This window comes from Rutilus rutilus (genome assembly GCF_951802725.1).
Source record: "Rutilus rutilus genome assembly, chromosome: 11".
Classification (NCBI taxonomy): Eukaryota; Metazoa; Chordata; class Actinopteri; order Cypriniformes; family Leuciscidae; genus Rutilus; species Rutilus rutilus.
In genome coordinates this window covers 13,945,004-13,962,444 of record NC_140216.1, presented here as the reverse complement: position 1 = coordinate 13,962,444, position 17,441 = coordinate 13,945,004, and the positions used below count along the sequence as shown (strand labels likewise).

Sequence of the window (17,441 nt, the reverse complement as noted above, 5' to 3'; positions counted from 1 at the left end):
CAACTGAGATTTTAGAGTTTCGGCTACATCTTGGTGCTAGTCCAAGTGTACTTATACTGTAAAGACTAATAAAGAGAATTTCCGTTTAGGAAAACAGAATGTTGCTCGACCAACCTAAATAGAGTGAGCCTTACCTCTGTTTTCTGTCAGGACCACTATCATCAAATACGATTGACAGTTAGCATACAGTTAGGATTGGTGGTATGGTTCTGTTCTAGGCAAGAACTCCCTGCACATCCAAGCAGCCTAGCATGGATATGAGCAGGGAGAGCAGCAATAACCCCCCTTAGGGCAAACAGAACAGAACCAACATGAATATATTGCAGACATCATTAATTCAAGATTTTAAAGTACATATGAGAAATTAGTCTGATTCAAAGGGGAATCAGAATGCCAAATCCTGACTGCACGAGAGGAGGAGCTGGGGATGGAGGAGGGTAACTACTGAGAAACACGATAGATGTTGATAATACTGAAGGAGCTTATATACAGTATGTATACAGTGATAGGCATCATATTCCTATAGGTAGACGTGAATCAGCTGAGAGTCAGCTGATGCCAGCTTGACTAATGTAACCTGCCAGAACTGACGCAACGTTTGATTATTGTAATATTACCCTAGCTAGTGTACATGGAGAAACATGAAATAACGAAACCAAAACTACTATCAGAGAAAGTAATGTTGGTCAGCCTATCTATAGCAGGATTCATGACCTCTGACTAGAGATAGTGTTGCTTTAATTCAAGTGTATACATATCTATGGAAACTAAACAAAATACTTTTAGAGAGAGTAAGCATGAGAGCAGGCCTCTAAATAATATAGTCAATTACATCTGTCCAGTGACCAAGACTCGAGAGTTTGTGACTGTGGGGTCCGCGTTAAATGGCCGCCGCAAGACCCTTAGCGACATTGAATGAACGAGTAAAATACGGGTAAAGAGTAAAATGGAATAATCAAATGTTTAGATAAATTATCATATAAATGACCAATAACTAATTGGCATTCCAACCTACATTCAAGGTCACGATAAAATGGAGTCAGATAAAAGTAAATTGGAATTAAACTACTTACGGAAATGACCGAACGTGAAGTAATCCTTCACCTGCTTAACGCAAACTTTCGTTGGGCATATTGGGTGGATCTTACACCTTCTTTCCCCTGTGGAACTCATTTGTACAATCTAAAGCACTTTTTTTTAAGTTTTAGCAATATTCTAAACAAATAGAGTCCAAACAAGATGGAAAAAGATTGAACTGTCATGCATTCATTCATTTGTACATCAACAGCTGAATTTGTGTAAGATGTTGCACTACAAATAGCTGTCACTGAGAATACTTATTCCTCTAAATAAGTATGAAATGGATGTGTGTAGTTTACATCAGTTTTACGGTTTCCAAAAATAGTTTGGAATGGATTGGATGGATCATTGTAGCCTCCCTTTGTTTCAGCCATTGCTCTTGCATCCAAAAAGTCCTAAATCATTTTTATGCGGTTATCTTCAACCAGGGATTAGTCTCATGATGGGTGCAGGGCAGAAACTGTCTGTGGACCAATGAGAAGTCCTGTCCTTCCCGTGCTTGAGGTGTCTGTCAGTTGTCCTAGCATCCTTATCTGATGGTGTTGGACCGCCAAGTCCACCTAGATCCAATCAAAATGTAGCAAACCTTTCTCCACTGTTGCAGTAAGAGAGGGCCCTGCAATAAAACTGGAATGTGCTGTTCCCTACATGTGGTAGAATGTATTCACGTAACAAGGTCAGGATTCTTTGTTTCTCATATGATGTGCATCACATGCTTGTATACAGAAGCTCCAATAAAGCATATGCTATGATGAGGAGCTACAAACAAGCAGACGAAAAAGAACAGCCGGCATTCCATTACCGAACAGGAATATGAGATGAGTTTCCATTACTGTAATGGAGAATCACCTTTGTTCCACATGGCTTGATGCCAAGCTTGCATAATATGACATCAAGACAGAGATGCCAACCTTGCAATGTCCCTACCCGCTCAGCACCTGCCTCTACATCTAAAACGTAAAAAAATAAATAAAAATGCCACGTTTTTTTTTAAAATATAACAAAAATTGACCCCTCACAGGCCTTTCAGGACTGTATTTGGAAATGTGGGATATAAAGAGAAAAGAAGCTAAACCAGAGGGTGAAAAGAGGTGCTGCAGCAATGTACATAAATAATGGGTTTTTAAATCATGCATATATCCAGACTCCAAAAATAAAATTATGAACTTATAAATGAGCATAATATCTGCACTTTAATACTAACATCATTGTTTGTTTGTTTTGAACAGACACGTGTGCAGTCAGTTTACTATGTCTATAAAGATCAATATACAGCCTATAAATATCTTTTATACTATTCCCAGACTGGCTGGCATGGCATGCTAATGATGGAAACAAAACAAACAAGCATTGTACTGTATCAGATAGACGTCTGAGCTGTCCTGGGTGACAGGTGACAGAACTCATGAGTCGTTTGTTGCACAATTTATTTTTGAGCTCTCTAATGGAACATTATTCAAACAGTCGCATATGACGTTCAGCACTAAAAAGTCTGAGCATCTGATGATAAACATACAGTGCACATACATCATTAGTTATAATTAAATTACGGGAAGTCCTTTGCGTGAAACTGTTGAAGAGGTTGTGTATTTATAAGGCAGAAAAGAATGAAAAGTCAAGTGGGGTGCTGTTACTGTTAAGGAAATGACTTGATTTTCCCACTCATGAATGGCAGATTAAGGACTGGCTAAGAAGCAGTAAGAATGAGGGGAAAGGTGAACGGAAGAGAGCAGTTTTTGAGGCTGTCACATGTGACTTCCTGTTTTTAGAAGCAGTGTCATACAGCAAGCTCGGGTTTCTTATGATGGACTGACTGGAGTAATATACACCATTCAAAATAAAGGTTCTTTATTGGCATTGATGGTTCCATGAAGAATCTTTAAAATCCATGGAAACTTTCAATTGTACAAAAGGTTTTCCTCTATAGTTGAAAAACTTTAGACTATTCTTTAGATTATTTTCTTCACACTAAGGAAATAGCAGTTATTTTAAGAACTGTTCACTGAAAGGTTCTTTTGGGAACCAAAAAATGGTTCTTCTTCGGCATCGCTTTGAAAAAAAACAACCTTTTGGAACCTTTATTTTTAAGAGTGTGTGGGGGATAATTTGAGGATGTAATCATAAATTGATGACTTTATGATGATTTTTAGTAGTGTGGTGCTTGCCCATGCAAAACTCAATGCAATGGCAACGTCTTGGGTGCTTTCCAAGCCATTTCTATGCAGTTAAGGTTTTTTAAATGTTCTAGGTACGTTGCTTGGGTGTTATGGGTGGTTAAAAATCAATCAACAGAGCCCTTTCCTTTGTCCCTTCACAAAAGTCCAATCACGTAAACAGCTTCTGTGAGCATGATTTGAGGTATCTCTCATGCCTGTAGTTAACTGATAAGACTCGCTGTGGAAAGGAGGTTGAGGACCAAATGTTTTTTTGGTCAGCTTAATTCGTACTAATTGATGTTTTTTTGAAAATGTAAAAATGCAGAAAGTTTTTTGTGATAGGTATTGGTTTAGGGGTAGGGTTCGGGTTAGGGGATAGAAGATACAGTTTGTACAGTATATAAATCATTATGTCTAATGGAAAGTACCCATAAAACCAGGAAACTGAGTGTGCGTGTGCATGTGCGTGTGCGTGTGCGTCAGTGGCGGATACAGAACGTCAGTAATGGGTGGGCCTGGTGAATATACGGAGGGGCCTCGGTTTTTTAAGCTTATATACACGCCTGATAAATATGTCAGCAGATCGGTACTTCGGTAGGGAATTTAAATAGGCCTATGCCTTGTAGCCTACTCATGTCAGTCAGGATCCCGCCTGCTTTAAACCTGAAGGTCATCTGTCTGTCATTACACGCGACTTGCACGTAGACTTTCACAACGTTAAGTCCATAGGCGTAATTTGCGTGTGGGACAGGTGGGACATGTCCCCACCACTTTTTGTCAGGGTCGATATTGTCCCCACCACTTTTTAAGACATTTTGCGGCACGAATGTACCAATTCTACAAATTAATAAAACGTCTCCAGTTAACTGGCAGAGCATTCATTTCGTTAGTTGTTTAAATAAGAGACGATCTAGCGCTTAAATGTGTTTTTTAAATCAAGTGATCAAAGTGCTCGTTGCCGCTGCGATCAGTGGTGCGGATACAGTGTTTTCTCGTGTGTCTCGCGCAAACGCCGCACTGTTTTTACTCGGACGCGCGCTTCAATCCGTTGCGGATATATTCGTTCTGGTGAAATCACAAAAACATAATGCAAACAAACGTGTCCCTGCTTGATATACAACCACTGATGAACATAATCGGTTGATGAGAAAAAAAAAAAAACAGCGCTACCTGAGCTCTAAACCAGGCGGAGTGTCCTGGGGTCTCATTTATAAAACTGTGCGTAGGAACCTTACTAAAAGTGTACATGCGCCCGAAAGCCAAAAATGGTGTACGCAAAAAAATATTCAGACTTATAAAACCGTTCGTACACCAGAACCTGCGCAGAATTCACTTTATAAATCCCAGTCAGCGGAAGATTGTGCGCACATGCGTCTCCACCCCGAAATAACCATATATGGAGCTTACAACGCCTAGTTTTACTATGCAGATCCTCATCTGCATATCATTTGCATATGATTATTCATCCACGTGATAACGTTTAACGGTACAAGACACATTACATTAATAAAAATCAAGTAGTTGCCTATATCTTGCCTTGTTTTTGAATACATAAATCAAACATTTCAGAGAAAGTTTTTCTCAATCTTTTCCATTGGCCGAATTGTATTTTTAATTGATTTATATTTTTAATGGAAACAGATTGGGCATTATTTGCACGAAACTATTTTCTCAGACAATCTGGTATTATCATGATAAGCAATTATCTCTGTGGTTAAAACATTAAAACACAGCACACCACAGGAAAAGTGTTCAAAAACATCGCATCCACAACAAATATTTCTATTGATTGAATATAAAAAAATGTTGTAACTTCTCAGTAATGATTTCACGTTTAAGTGTTAAACTCCATTCATTTGAATGGCATATTTAATCTAAATGTTTATATCGGAAGTAAAACATAGTTTAAATCATTATTTTATTTATTTAAACTGTTATTTGCGTCAGTTTCACTAAACGCCCCAACGCGCTCGCTGGCGTGGACATTTAAGAAGGGATGGATATTTGCTTCAAGGCTTGGTGAGTGAAATTATATTTTGTATTATTTTTCTGTTTATGTCTTTACATTTTCTGTCTAAAAGTGACCAAAAAGACATTTAACGTCGCCAAACTGCTCCATCTCCAAAACGTTCGTACGCATGGGTAAGAGTTTGCGTGCAGGTGCGCACATTTTCCCGTCAAGTTTGTTTTTATAAATCACAACTTATGCGTCGGAAGTGGCGTACGCCTCTTTTAGGGCCTGTTTTGTGCGTACGCAACGGTTATAAATGAGGCCACTGGGCTTTGAGTTGAGAACGTTGATTATGTCATCATAATCCGAACTGTCAAGTTCTCTTTCAAAAGAGAGAAGTCCAAAGTTGTTCAGGCGTCCAGTCAGCATGGATGATCTCAGGCGCGTTTGGATCCTGTTTGTTGCTTTCGGTCCGAAAGTTTCGGAGCTAACGCAGTGTTGCGTGATCGTATCACTGGACTGACGTGATATGCGGACATAATATTTTTCTTTTGTAGCTATTTTTCGTAGCTACAGTACATAAATGTCCTCAGGAAACTATTAAAATTTAATTATTTATTAATGCATTATCATTATTAATAAAATTAAAAATCTTTAATTTAATAGTTTTTATTAATCTGACAGGGTGGGCCACCGGTGAGGCCCACCCAGGCCCACCCATAAATCCGCGCCTGGTGTGCGTGTGTGTGTGCGTGTGTGTGTGTGTGTGTGTGTCGTTTTTGTGCTCACCCCAAAGTTTCGAAGAAAGGCAGAACTAATTTTCCATTCTCAGTTTGGCTTAATGACTCCATGAATAGCATTTCCATGATGGGAAATGGATGGAGCAACAATGCTGGTAAGAAAAGAGAAAGAATGGAGAAGAGACTGTGTGTGTACAAAACATTTAGGATGATTAGTTTAGGCTACATCAAAGATATTCTCCTAAATCTCCAGCATATTTGACAGTCATAAAGTTAGAGAAAATACGCCTGTCCAGTTTGGCCATAACAAATCATCACACACTGTCTGCAACCCAGTGCTGCATTTCCAAGAATTGACAATGACACAAGAGAAGGTCCCTCCATGAGGAAACATGTTTACCCCTGTACCCCTGACTATACAGAACATTTGCTATCATGTGCTAACCAATCAAGAGTGAGCTAATAATACTAGCTGGCCAAAGAATAGAAAGAAATGGGTGTGGTCAAATATTCTGAAATATATTTGATACTTAAAGGGTTAGTTCACCCAAAAATGAAAATTCTGTCAGTAATTACTCACCCTCATGTTGTTCCAACCCCGTAAGACCTTCGTTCATCTTCGGAACAGAAATTAAGATATTTTTGATTAAATCTGAGAGCTGGCTCACTCCTCCATAGACTTCTAAGACATTATAACTTGCTGGCCCAGAAAATGTATTAAAGACATCGTTAATATAGTCCAAGTTACTACAGTGGCTCAATCTTAAATTTATCAAGCAACGAGAATACTTTTTGTGCGCAAAAACATAACAAAAATAACGACTTTATTCCACTTTTCATTTCCTTCTCTCTGGGCCTCGAGTTTTTTCACGTAGTGTTTTAGCGCAGCGCGTCTGTGTCGCGTCTGTAAAATATCTTAATTTGTGTTCCGAAGATGAACGAAGGTCTTACGGGGTTGGAACAACATGAGGGTGAGTAATTACTGACAGAATTTTCATTTTTGGGTGAACTAACCCTTTAAGCATAGTAAAATCTGATTCATTCATTTAATTAGTATTTAATGTATTTCTATTTATTTCATTTTATTTACAAATTACATACAATAATTTCTAAGTAAATACAATTAAATAAGATTATTCCATTTAATTTACATTTATGAAATACATTTGAATAAATAAATAATATACATTAAGAATAAGAATAATGTTTTTTTTTATTCTTATTTAATTTATCGATTAATGGTTATCGCTAATCTAAGCATCGATCACTATTAGCTCCTAGGAATTTGAACAAACATAACTCATCAACTATTTGTGCTACTCACATTTTCTTTAAAAATAAATCTATAGTTTATTATATATAGGTTAAGCCCAAGTGAGTTACAAGTGACATTTCTCAGGTATAGAAAACCTATAACCTCTGGCTGAATACTAGAGACTGAGTGCTAATGGTTTTGACATGTCTGGTCTATAACCAACTGTATGCTTCAGGCAGTGTGAAACTATGTGAATCTATTAGTAAGCACACAGTAATCCTGAACTGAAACTCAGTCTCATGGCTCTACAATTTTATTCAAGGCAAGTTTAAAAGGTTAATGTGCTGATCTGGTGTTGAAGATAATGATAATCTATAAAAACGTATAGTTTTAAAAAGTATAAGCGGCTTTTCTTTACATTTTTAGAGGTGAAAATGCTGGTTTGAGAAAGAGCAGAGAAAGAGATTTGTTATCCCCAGCACATGAACTTTCACATTGTTTAAAAGATTCTGAAAAACTTTTCCAATTGCTTCTTACGGTCATTGACTTCTTATTTGTGAAGCTTTAAATGGCAAGAAAGGGCTTGTTTCCTCCCAGAGGTCAAGAAAATATTTGTTTGAAGTCAAAGGTCAAGAGTGTCTGACCTGTCTGTCTAAATATTCCCACTGAACTATTTTCAGGCATCTGTTTGCTTTTCGGCAATAGGTGCAAATCAAAAGTGAAAGCCCCCAGAACTGTGCTTAATTGTATTAAATGTGAATTTGTAGTGTAGCCTACTTCAAATCTTCAAAGTATATTTTTAACTATACCTGCAGATAATATAATACTAATGAAATAAAAGGCCACTCAAGTGTACTTAAAGAGAGTACACTTTCAAGACTCTTAACCCTTTAACTGTCAGTCCCATTTTTGGGGGCATAGACCCCTAAATGGCATTTCCACTTTAAATGGTTATAAATCTTAAAAACTTTGGAGCACAGACTTAAGTTTGGTCTCATTTTAAAGGAGACAATTGGCAGATTATTGTAGAAGTAAAAAAAAAAAAAAAGTGAAAAAGGTTTTCATTTTATGAAATGTAAATATTTAAAAATATAATTATTTTACATAAAATATATATATTTTATGAAACATGTTTTACTTTAAAACTGCAAGAAAAACAAAGCCATTAATCTGAGCAATTACGTTTTGTTCCAAATTTGAGGTTGATACCTCAAGAAATTAGCTTTCAGTGAGATTTTTCTGTTTGGGGTTTGGGGTTTTTCTGTTTGGGGTGTAGTACAACACTTCTCCACTAGATTACAACCTCCATTGCTGACCATATTATGACTCTTTCATTTCCATATATGGTTTGATTGATCTGAACCATATATTTCCATAATTTTCATACTATTTATAAAGTAGACAGAAGTAATATGGGCAGTCTGACAGTATTTGATTTGAATTCAACCTCTAGCAAACACATAAAAGACATGCAGAAAGAACGTGTGTTAGGCCTAATAGCTCACAGCCGCATTATAAATTGATATCTAATAATATCTTTAATATCTTATATTTAAATCTTTTTATATCTTTATATTATATATTTTTCTCTATCTCTATCTGTTCGTGAAATGACAGCAGAAAAGTACATTTTAAATGTAATTCTGTTCCCTTCATAGGTTTCATTTAACAAATATCCCAGCTCATAAAATAATTTTCTTTATTTTAATTAGCCTATAAAATTAAATGCACACAATAAAGCCACAACCTCAAATAAGGAGATAATAGAGGATTCGGTAACACTTGATTTTACAGTGTCCTTGTTACATGTTACATATACTTTATAGTAAATTATGCATAATTACATGCAACTAACCCTCAACCAAACCCCAATCCTATCCTAACCCTATAGTAAGTACATGTAGTTGCTTAATATTACTCAGTACTTACACTGTAACCGAGGTTTCTATTTTAAAAAAAGTGCTAAGAGAAATTCAAGTTGAAAGGAAATATTCAGTGATTGAAAATTGCTCAAACAAATTTTACTATGCATGTAAATTAAAATCTGAACAAATTATGGGCTAAAGTATAGGCCTACATAAAGGCAGCGTGCTATCTCCGGGAGAGAGTGAGACAGCGAGAAACATATTTGCCTAACATATCGTACAAGGTTTAAATAAACATATTAAGTAGAAATATGTATGATCGTGTAGAATCTTATAATCACTTGACATGCACTCATCATTGCGTAGTGATTTGGTTTGTGTATTCTTTCATTTGCTATCTATCCCTCGGCCCAGCTGTTATCCAGTAGGCCTAAACGGCACAAGGATTGAATGGGTCTGCCGAATATTTTTTCTTATTATGCGGTAGAATTCGGTATTCACTTTGAAGCCATTATCCGTTTCCGAATTAGGAATTTGGGTCTGTAGAAACAGTGAATCTTCAATGTTTTCACGTATAGGCTGTAGGCCACTGAGCACGTAGCACATGTACCTCTGCTCCTGAGGCTGTTTCAGAGGTGTAGCTTTAGAAAATAATGCTAAGCATTTCCCAAAAGGCATGTGAAAGGCATCCAACAAATAACTGAACACAAGACGTGCCTTGTCTGGTCTGCCTGTTCACCTGGTCATTATGCATGTGCAATTATCAATGACACCTATACCTCCCCATGTGTTTAGCACATCTGTAGACCTGGCTGGTCATGGTATATCAAGATCACAGTCCCATATACCCTTGTGAAAAAGAATGACTACTTTTAAAATGAAATAATATACTTTAAAATAATGCTTGAGTGTGAACTGAATGTTTTCAGATCCTTAATGTATGCTAATTTAAATACAATTTTTAAATGTATTATAGTTGACATTTATATTGAAATAAGCTGAACTTTAGAGTGCTTTTTGACCCACCTAAGAATATTTTTTTAGTGTAGCCTACTTAAGTGTGTTAAGAAACAGTCATGAAAGTGTACTTTCTTTAAGTGCACTTAAAGGGATAGTTCACCCAAAAATGTAAATTCTGTCATCATTTACTCACCCTCAAGTTGTTCTAAACCTGTATGAATTTCTTTCTTCTGCTGAACCCAAAATAATATATTTTGAAGAATGTCAGTAACCAAAGAATTGATGGGCCCCAGTGCTGCATCTGCAACATACAATAATATATTATGCAATTCAGAAAAGAACACATAATGAAGTAACATAATGTCAGTTACACAATCTGGAGGGGAAAAACACACTGTTGTTTGTATTCTAGAGTACCAAAATACAAGAAACACTGGATTTGTCAGTTTAACCATGTCTAGACAAGAGATTTCTCCTGTCAAACCAGCGTATGTGTAATATGGTCTGAATTAATCTGCTGGGAACCACATATTTTATACAGATATAAGAGAGGAAGATTTAGATTTAATATTAGTATTAAAGCAGCCATGTTGGGAGAGGGATTGCAGATTGGGCAAGTGCATTAAAAATGACAGGGTTTTCCTGAGGTAAATGAACAGAAAGCATGCGAAGGGAAGGACAGAGAGGGGCTCATTTAGCAAGTGTTTTGCACAAGATAAACAGTTTTGCCCTTATCGCTTGTTGCTCTGCGGCAGCTCTCACGTCTCAACAAATGCTTCATGCGCATAAGAAAGAGAGCAGCACAAAAATGACGTTAATGACTTGACCCCTCTTCAACTCTACAAGACTGTAAGAAAAACTGCTTAAGCAAAGAAAAACAAGGTATGAAGGCTGGATCTGATTCATGTGATAAAAAAACGTGCAGGGTGTCTACTTGGAATCAAATTTGGATCAAATTTAACACATTTTTCAAAATTCAGACCAACAGTGTTGAGTGTTTTGCCATTTTTCTCGCAAGAGACTGTAAACTACATACAAATCAATAATCACAAATAAAAACACCAACATTATGGGTAATTTAGATGTGTTTTACCAGTACCAGGGTCCTTGAATCCCAAGCAACATCCCAGGTTTTACTGAATAAGCCTTGTTTTCTGTCATCGATCAGATCCTGAGGTTTGCCTTGAACAAACATGAACATCCATGTCTGTTTACCTTGCATTGATTCAAAATTCACTTTTGGTCTCCTATTTCCACATTTAAAGGGATAGTTCACCCAAAAATGTAAATTCTGTCACCATTTACTCACCCTCAAGTTGTTTCAAACCTGTATAAATTTCTTTGCTCGGCTGAACACAACGGAAGATATTTGAAAGAATGTCGGTAACCAAACAGATCTCCTGCCCCATTGACTACCATAGAAGGAAAACAATATGGTAGTCAATGGGACCCGAGATCTGCTTGGTTACAAAGATCTTTCTTTTTGTGTACAACAGAACAAAGACATTTATACAGATTTGGAACAATTTGAGAGTAAACAATGACAGTATTTTGTATTTTTGGGTGAACTATGCCTTTAAATCTTCTCTTTAGCCAAGCACTGAAAATAAACAATGACCTGTGACCGCGAAACGATGGATTTTCTATCAGCAGAATTGTTTTTGATTGGAGAAAGAAAGCTTTTAAGGGTTTGTGTAATGTGTTGCTATCTTCTCCATCTGACACAGTCTATATCACTATAGTACTATATCAGTAAAAAATACATTTTTGCATGTGATAAACCTCCACCACAATGCTAATGCCAAATAGATGTTTGAATGGTCAATTACTGGCCCAAGTCAAGAGCTCACCTACGTGTTCTGACATACGGGTCTCTAGATAGACCTTCAACGCAAGTACATGGGATTGTTTTGCTTGTTTGATGAGCTAGGCGGAAATCACAAGTCTGATTGTTTCGAAAATAAAACTTCCACTCAATAAGTCACACGATTTGAGGTATGATTAATGTCCATAGCACAAACTGGACGAGTTTTAAAGTTTAATACCTCAAAAAGCCTCGGGACCACAGATGAAAATTAGCATTTATGCTATAATCTAGCTCATTTAGTCTGTGCAGAAGTGTAAGATTGTTCATTAATGTGCACTGTCCCAAATAAATAAATAAATAAAATCCCAATTTCCTAAGAATACACCACTAATTAATCATCTGTTACAATAAGCATTTGATCTCTGATATTGATTCATAAAATGTCTCTTACAGACTGTTTGTGGTTTTAATTTATGAATACTTCAACTGAACAAAAGAACGCAGAAATGATCAAATCATCTTAAAACCTTTATTGAAAATGCTCATACAAAAAAAAAAAACACTTTAATTTAGATACAAAAAGGATATTTTGCACGATTTATAATAACAGTAACAGTCATCTTGCACTCTATAAGAAACAAAACAACACAGACACACACGAGAAGTTAAGGAAGATATCCACAAGTGAAAATGTTGATCAAAATGTTTTCAGGATATGTCTACACACAGTGCAGGTTCTGGTCTCGCATATGAACATGGTCAGTGCTCGAAGTCCAAACAGACCCTAATTTTGGCACTTGAAGTATTAAGTTCTTTTTTGGCCAAATGTTCAAGTCCACAGTGGAAGAGGCAACATCAGTGGAGCCCTTTCTTAGGACGAGGTTTTGAATGCATTACTGTACAGAATCTTGAAAAAAACATGCAATGCCTGATCCCTCAGCGAACAATTTTGGAAGACAAGAGAAAAACAAAACAAAAAACAAAGGAAATCTCCCTGCGAGTAAGTTTTACAGTAACTTGCATCCATAAAAAGTGCATTCAAATGAAAAACAAAACACTGGTTCATTATAGACTGACACTACATGATTTTCCTTGATGAAAATATCGATATACTACATGTCTTCTTTACATTTCAGTTATTTAGAATAATATATTTCTGCCTAGCACATTGACTTAACCTCACAACCAACATAAAAAAAAACAAATGCATTTCTACAAATGAAATCTTTCATCCCCACAAAAAAACAAAAACAAAAAACCATTGGGTTGTAATGGAATGATAACAAAAATAAGCTGATTGCTATTGAATGATATGTTGGGGACTATTGGAAAGTACATGAACACCAATGGGGAAAGTCTATGTGTGCTTAAATGGCTATAATGCGGCACCATCAGTTTGCACCTCAGGCAGTAATCTCGAATCGCCAAACAGTCTGTGCGCCCTCTTTCAGACTCTGAAACAGCATCAAAAGTATGACAGAAACATGTTTAACTTAAATGATGCATTATATAAGATGGCTGTCAGCAATGCAGGCACAAGTGAGCTCGGACTTCACTCCTTTTTCCTCTGAACTTCGACTAGCTCATCCTGCAGAGGGGCCGCTCGGGTCCCAAAATCCTCCGCTCCTCATACATCCATACGACACTTCTCAAACCACCTCTGATTCGCATGGTGAAAGCCCGGAGTGCTTAAAGTGGGAAAAAACCCTTTTATGATGGGCATCAGTTCAGTTCTAGAGCTGCTGGGTCGGTTCAGCAGACAGGGAGCATGCGGGCGTTTCCATTGAATTCCTCTTCCACCTAAATGACAGAAAAACAAGAAATTAGATCAGTTTTTATGTTGATATTCAATAGCGACTGGTATTCATATTGTATACACTAAGGTGCAATCACATTAGTACTATTTTGGTAAAATTTTGATGGTTGGTCAGCACCACGTTGCCACGTGACCAACTGAACCATGAGCATAATCTGCATGGAGAACTTTTCCGCCCTCATGTCAAACTCCCAAACGTGCAAATTCTTATTGAAATTTCGCCAAGCAAAGTAAATGTGGCCGCACCTTTGGCGAATATACATTACACTCACCTCAGAATAAGTGGGGAGTGGGGGGAACTGGAATTGGGGTGCGTTCATGAAGATGGGACTGTCTCCTCCATCATAGTCATCCAATAGAGGTGTGAGAGGTTGATCTAGGCTGCAGTCGCGTCTAATGTCACAGTAGCTTGGTGGGGCGGATGACGGCATTCGCAGGGACACCCAGCTCGCCGACGCTGTGCTGACGGAACCATCCTGGCTGCTCATACTGTTGGTGCGGCTACCAAAGCCATTGTAGGGAACGGTCCCAATAACCAGAGGCAACTCCAAAATCAACTTATCACTGCCAGGGATGTGCATATAAATCTGTAGATAAAGAAGAACAAAGAGCTTTCAATAAGTGCCTACTTTGTAGATGAAAAACACAACATCATGCAACTACAGTAACTGCAATATGCAAAAAACTCACCATGAGTGCATATTCCACTCGAATGATGTTGCAGCCTAAGATGGAGGGCTTGATCTTAGGCACACGAATGCTCTTCCCCTGCCAGGCGTCGCACATGCCGGAGATGATATGGTTGCCACGTACTGAGGAGAGTTTTTGCCTGAAGACTTTGGTGCGGTTATTGGCCTGGTAGGTGTGCTTGGCGATGATTGCCGCTTTTGGTACCACGATGCGAGAGCAGGTGTTCTCAAATTTGGCATCAATGCAGATCTCTTCGCCCTCGCAGAAGCCACGCCTGTCAATCTTGGCGTTCAGAGAAACCTGGCCATCGGGGATGAACATGCAGGTGACCTTCTTCTCCTTCATGCCTCCAGTAGGGGACTGGTGATTGATGGAAAAACAAATATGATTAACTTGATTAACAGAACAACAGCCTCTAGAATTTGGATAAGCCCAACCAAAAGTGATGAACTATGGCCTAAAGCTCATCTGTTTTGAAATATAAAAGATATTAATATGAGGAACTCACCAGCAAGTCTGGAGTGTTGACATCCAAGGGCTCTTCAACTTCAAAGTGTTTCTTACACTCCAGGGCGGGCTGAGAGGGTCTTTCCATCAGAGCCTTCACAAAGTATTGAACAAACCCAAATTTGCCCTTGTAGGAAGACACCAGCTGCCTGTTGGGAAAATGACATTTGTATTAATTTACAGACAAATGTGACTTAAACGGAAATGAATGCCTAGAGCTTGTCAATTAGAATGCTTACCCTTGTTGAGGAAGCTCAAAGCCAAATGAGTATTCGTATTTGTTGCCAGGACGGAGAACAACCGAACCATCTGTGTCTGTGAGAAGCAAAGGTAAGTATATTAGTTTTGGACAGTTTCAAGAGATCTTCAACAAATGAGACAAAACAAACCCACTAAAAACTTTAGCAAAGGAATCCCCTCATTATGAATCTTACTTGGCTTTCAGTTAGGAGCTATTGTTTATATGTTTTGCATTTGACATGACATTTAGGACCACTTTCAACAGTATAATAAAAGATCAGTACAATGTAAAACATGCTTGTACACAATAAGTTTATTGTATCAAATGCTTCACTTAAATGGTAGCACTTTATTTTACAGACCTATTATCCATGTACATACTATGTACTAATAACTGGGTAATTCTAGGTCCTAACCCTGTCCCTGAGCCTATCCTTTAAACCTAACCTTAATTTATGTTACCTTAAATTACCCAGTACTTTAATAGGAAAGTACACTGTAAGTACACGTACTGTAAAATAAAGTGCAATCACTTAAATGTTAGTACACAGGCTAGTAGTTGAAGACAAAGTGTGAACGACTTATTTTAGAATATACAGTATTTCACAATGAACTGCCACATTCCAACATCAGCATCATCCCAGCAAATGCATCTACCAGAGCAAAGTCAACATTAAAGGGAAGATAAACCGTTTTAAATCACCTGCGGGATGGTCGTCCAAGTAGACAACCTCTTCATACTTCAGATAGTCAATTTCTTCACGGCATCTCTGTTTGCCTTTCGCGTACTCCACTTTAGCGCATCCAACTCCCACGACCCTCATGGCCATCACCTTGGTCACTTCCGAAACCTCCACCAAGATCTTCCCAGCCACTTTATCTCCACTGCAGTAAAATGTCTTGGATGGATCGCTGAAAACGATCTCAAAGGCCTTGACTCTTTTTGTCATCGCTACCATAGTGATTTACAAGCTAAAAAGAAGAAGGAAGATTCGCGTCTCTAAGCAACTAAAAGTTGGTAAATCAGCCAGATATTTAGTAGTCCTTCAAAAGTGCATCCAGTCTTCAGTCCAAACGAATTAAAGTTTGGTAAGGAATGAATTGCAGAAAATTAGTGATTTATGCAAATTCAAAATTCACACTGCTGGCTCGCATGGTTAGTATAGAAGCTTTGTGCATGCTGGGCTAGGCTAGGGTTTTATACTCAGACACTTCTGCCAGTGACTCACTAGTCTTGTTTACCATTTCAGCTGTTCATGTGGAAGTGGAATGCACTGGATGGCTCAGCGCATGCACAGCGCTCCCATTGGTCGAAATTAGGTGTTTATGTCGTCACTGGCCAATCAGCGGTCAGAAGCGGCGCGTGGACACCTCGTGGCTGAGAGCGCCGAGCGAGTGCACAGCAGCTGCGGGAAGGGAGGAGGCACTGAGGAGGAGGAGTTGAACCAGATGATGAGACGTTTCTGAACAATGCAGCGATGTTGCAAGGGCATGCCCAACAGTTTGGAGAACCAATGATAAATTCAACTGAAACCTTAAATGTGAGCTACGTGAAACGTTTGGTTGTTGATGAGTACCAGGACACAGGGAGGAGAGAGAAAAAGGCGGTTTCCCTTGAAAAAAATAAAATAAAATTGGGTGTGTTGAAGAAAACTGATGTCCCTGCTGGTGCAAACTAGGTTAACATCCAATGAATAAAAGGCACTTGACTATGTTTACAGAATTAGGGCTGAATATGTATGTGGTTTGGTTACGAAATTTAGCACATTTTTGTATGATGTATTATGCATTTGTCCTGTGTGAACACTTGAATGTACTTTTACACTGATCAACATGTTTGTCATTGGTCCTAGACAAAGTGCACCCCTACCTTTGCCTTGGGAGAGAGATTCTGCAGGGTTTTGATACATACTGCTGTATATGATATGACATGGCATCACAGAGGGGACTAGCACACTCTTGTGAATGCAAGAACAACTTTATATATATATATATATATATATATATATATATATATATATATATATATATATATATATATATATATATATATATATATAAAAATAACATAAATTACATTTCTTTAGTTTTTTCTTTATTTACATTTTTGTAAAAAATAATTATAAAAACGTGCTATGTGTTATCTTTGGATCACAAAAGGCAAATGCATACAGCACCTGGAGCCTGGACCTCTAAACACATCTAGGGATTGCTCTGACTCCATCTAGTGTTCAAAGAAATATTCTACAATATTAGAATGTTTTTCTAAACTTTTGAGAAGCAAATCTTAATTTTATTTATTTTTCAGATACTTTCTTCTTCTTGTTTTCCTCCGGAATATGGATTTTATGTGTAACTTGCAGAATAAACTGTG

At 37.7% G+C, this 17,441-nt stretch overlaps 1 protein-coding gene across 1 annotated transcript; it reads right to left on the bottom strand.

The window, feature by feature from the left end:
- Positions 1 to 12,329: 12,329 nt before the first annotated feature.
- txnipa (thioredoxin interacting protein a) lies at positions 12,330 to 16,363 on the bottom strand. Its single transcript, XM_084422905.1, has 6 exons — positions 15,771 to 16,363; positions 15,067 to 15,142; positions 14,829 to 14,976; positions 14,321 to 14,680; positions 13,903 to 14,217; positions 12,330 to 13,614 (listed from the first exon to the last, which is right to left on the bottom strand). The coding sequence occupies exons 1-6, from the start codon at positions 16,024 to 16,026 to the stop codon at positions 13,567 to 13,569; spliced, it is 1,203 nt and encodes a 400-aa protein (XP_084279031.1). The 5' UTR covers positions 16,027 to 16,363; the 3' UTR covers positions 12,330 to 13,566.
- Positions 16,364 to 17,441: the final 1,078 nt, after the last annotated feature.

Coding starts and splice junctions, on each gene's coding strand:
- txnipa (XM_084422905.1), bottom strand. CDS start 16,026: ATGGTAGCGATGACAAAAAGAGTCAAGGCCTTTGAGATCGTTTTCAGC. Junction 14,218..14,320: donor GAGTGGAATATGCACTCATG/GTGAGTTTTTTG, acceptor CTTTATCTACAG/ATTTATATGCACATCCCTGG. Junction 13,615..13,902: donor CACTCCCCACTTATTCTGAG/GTGAGTGTAATG, acceptor TCTGTCATTTAG/GTGGAAGAGGAATTCAATGG.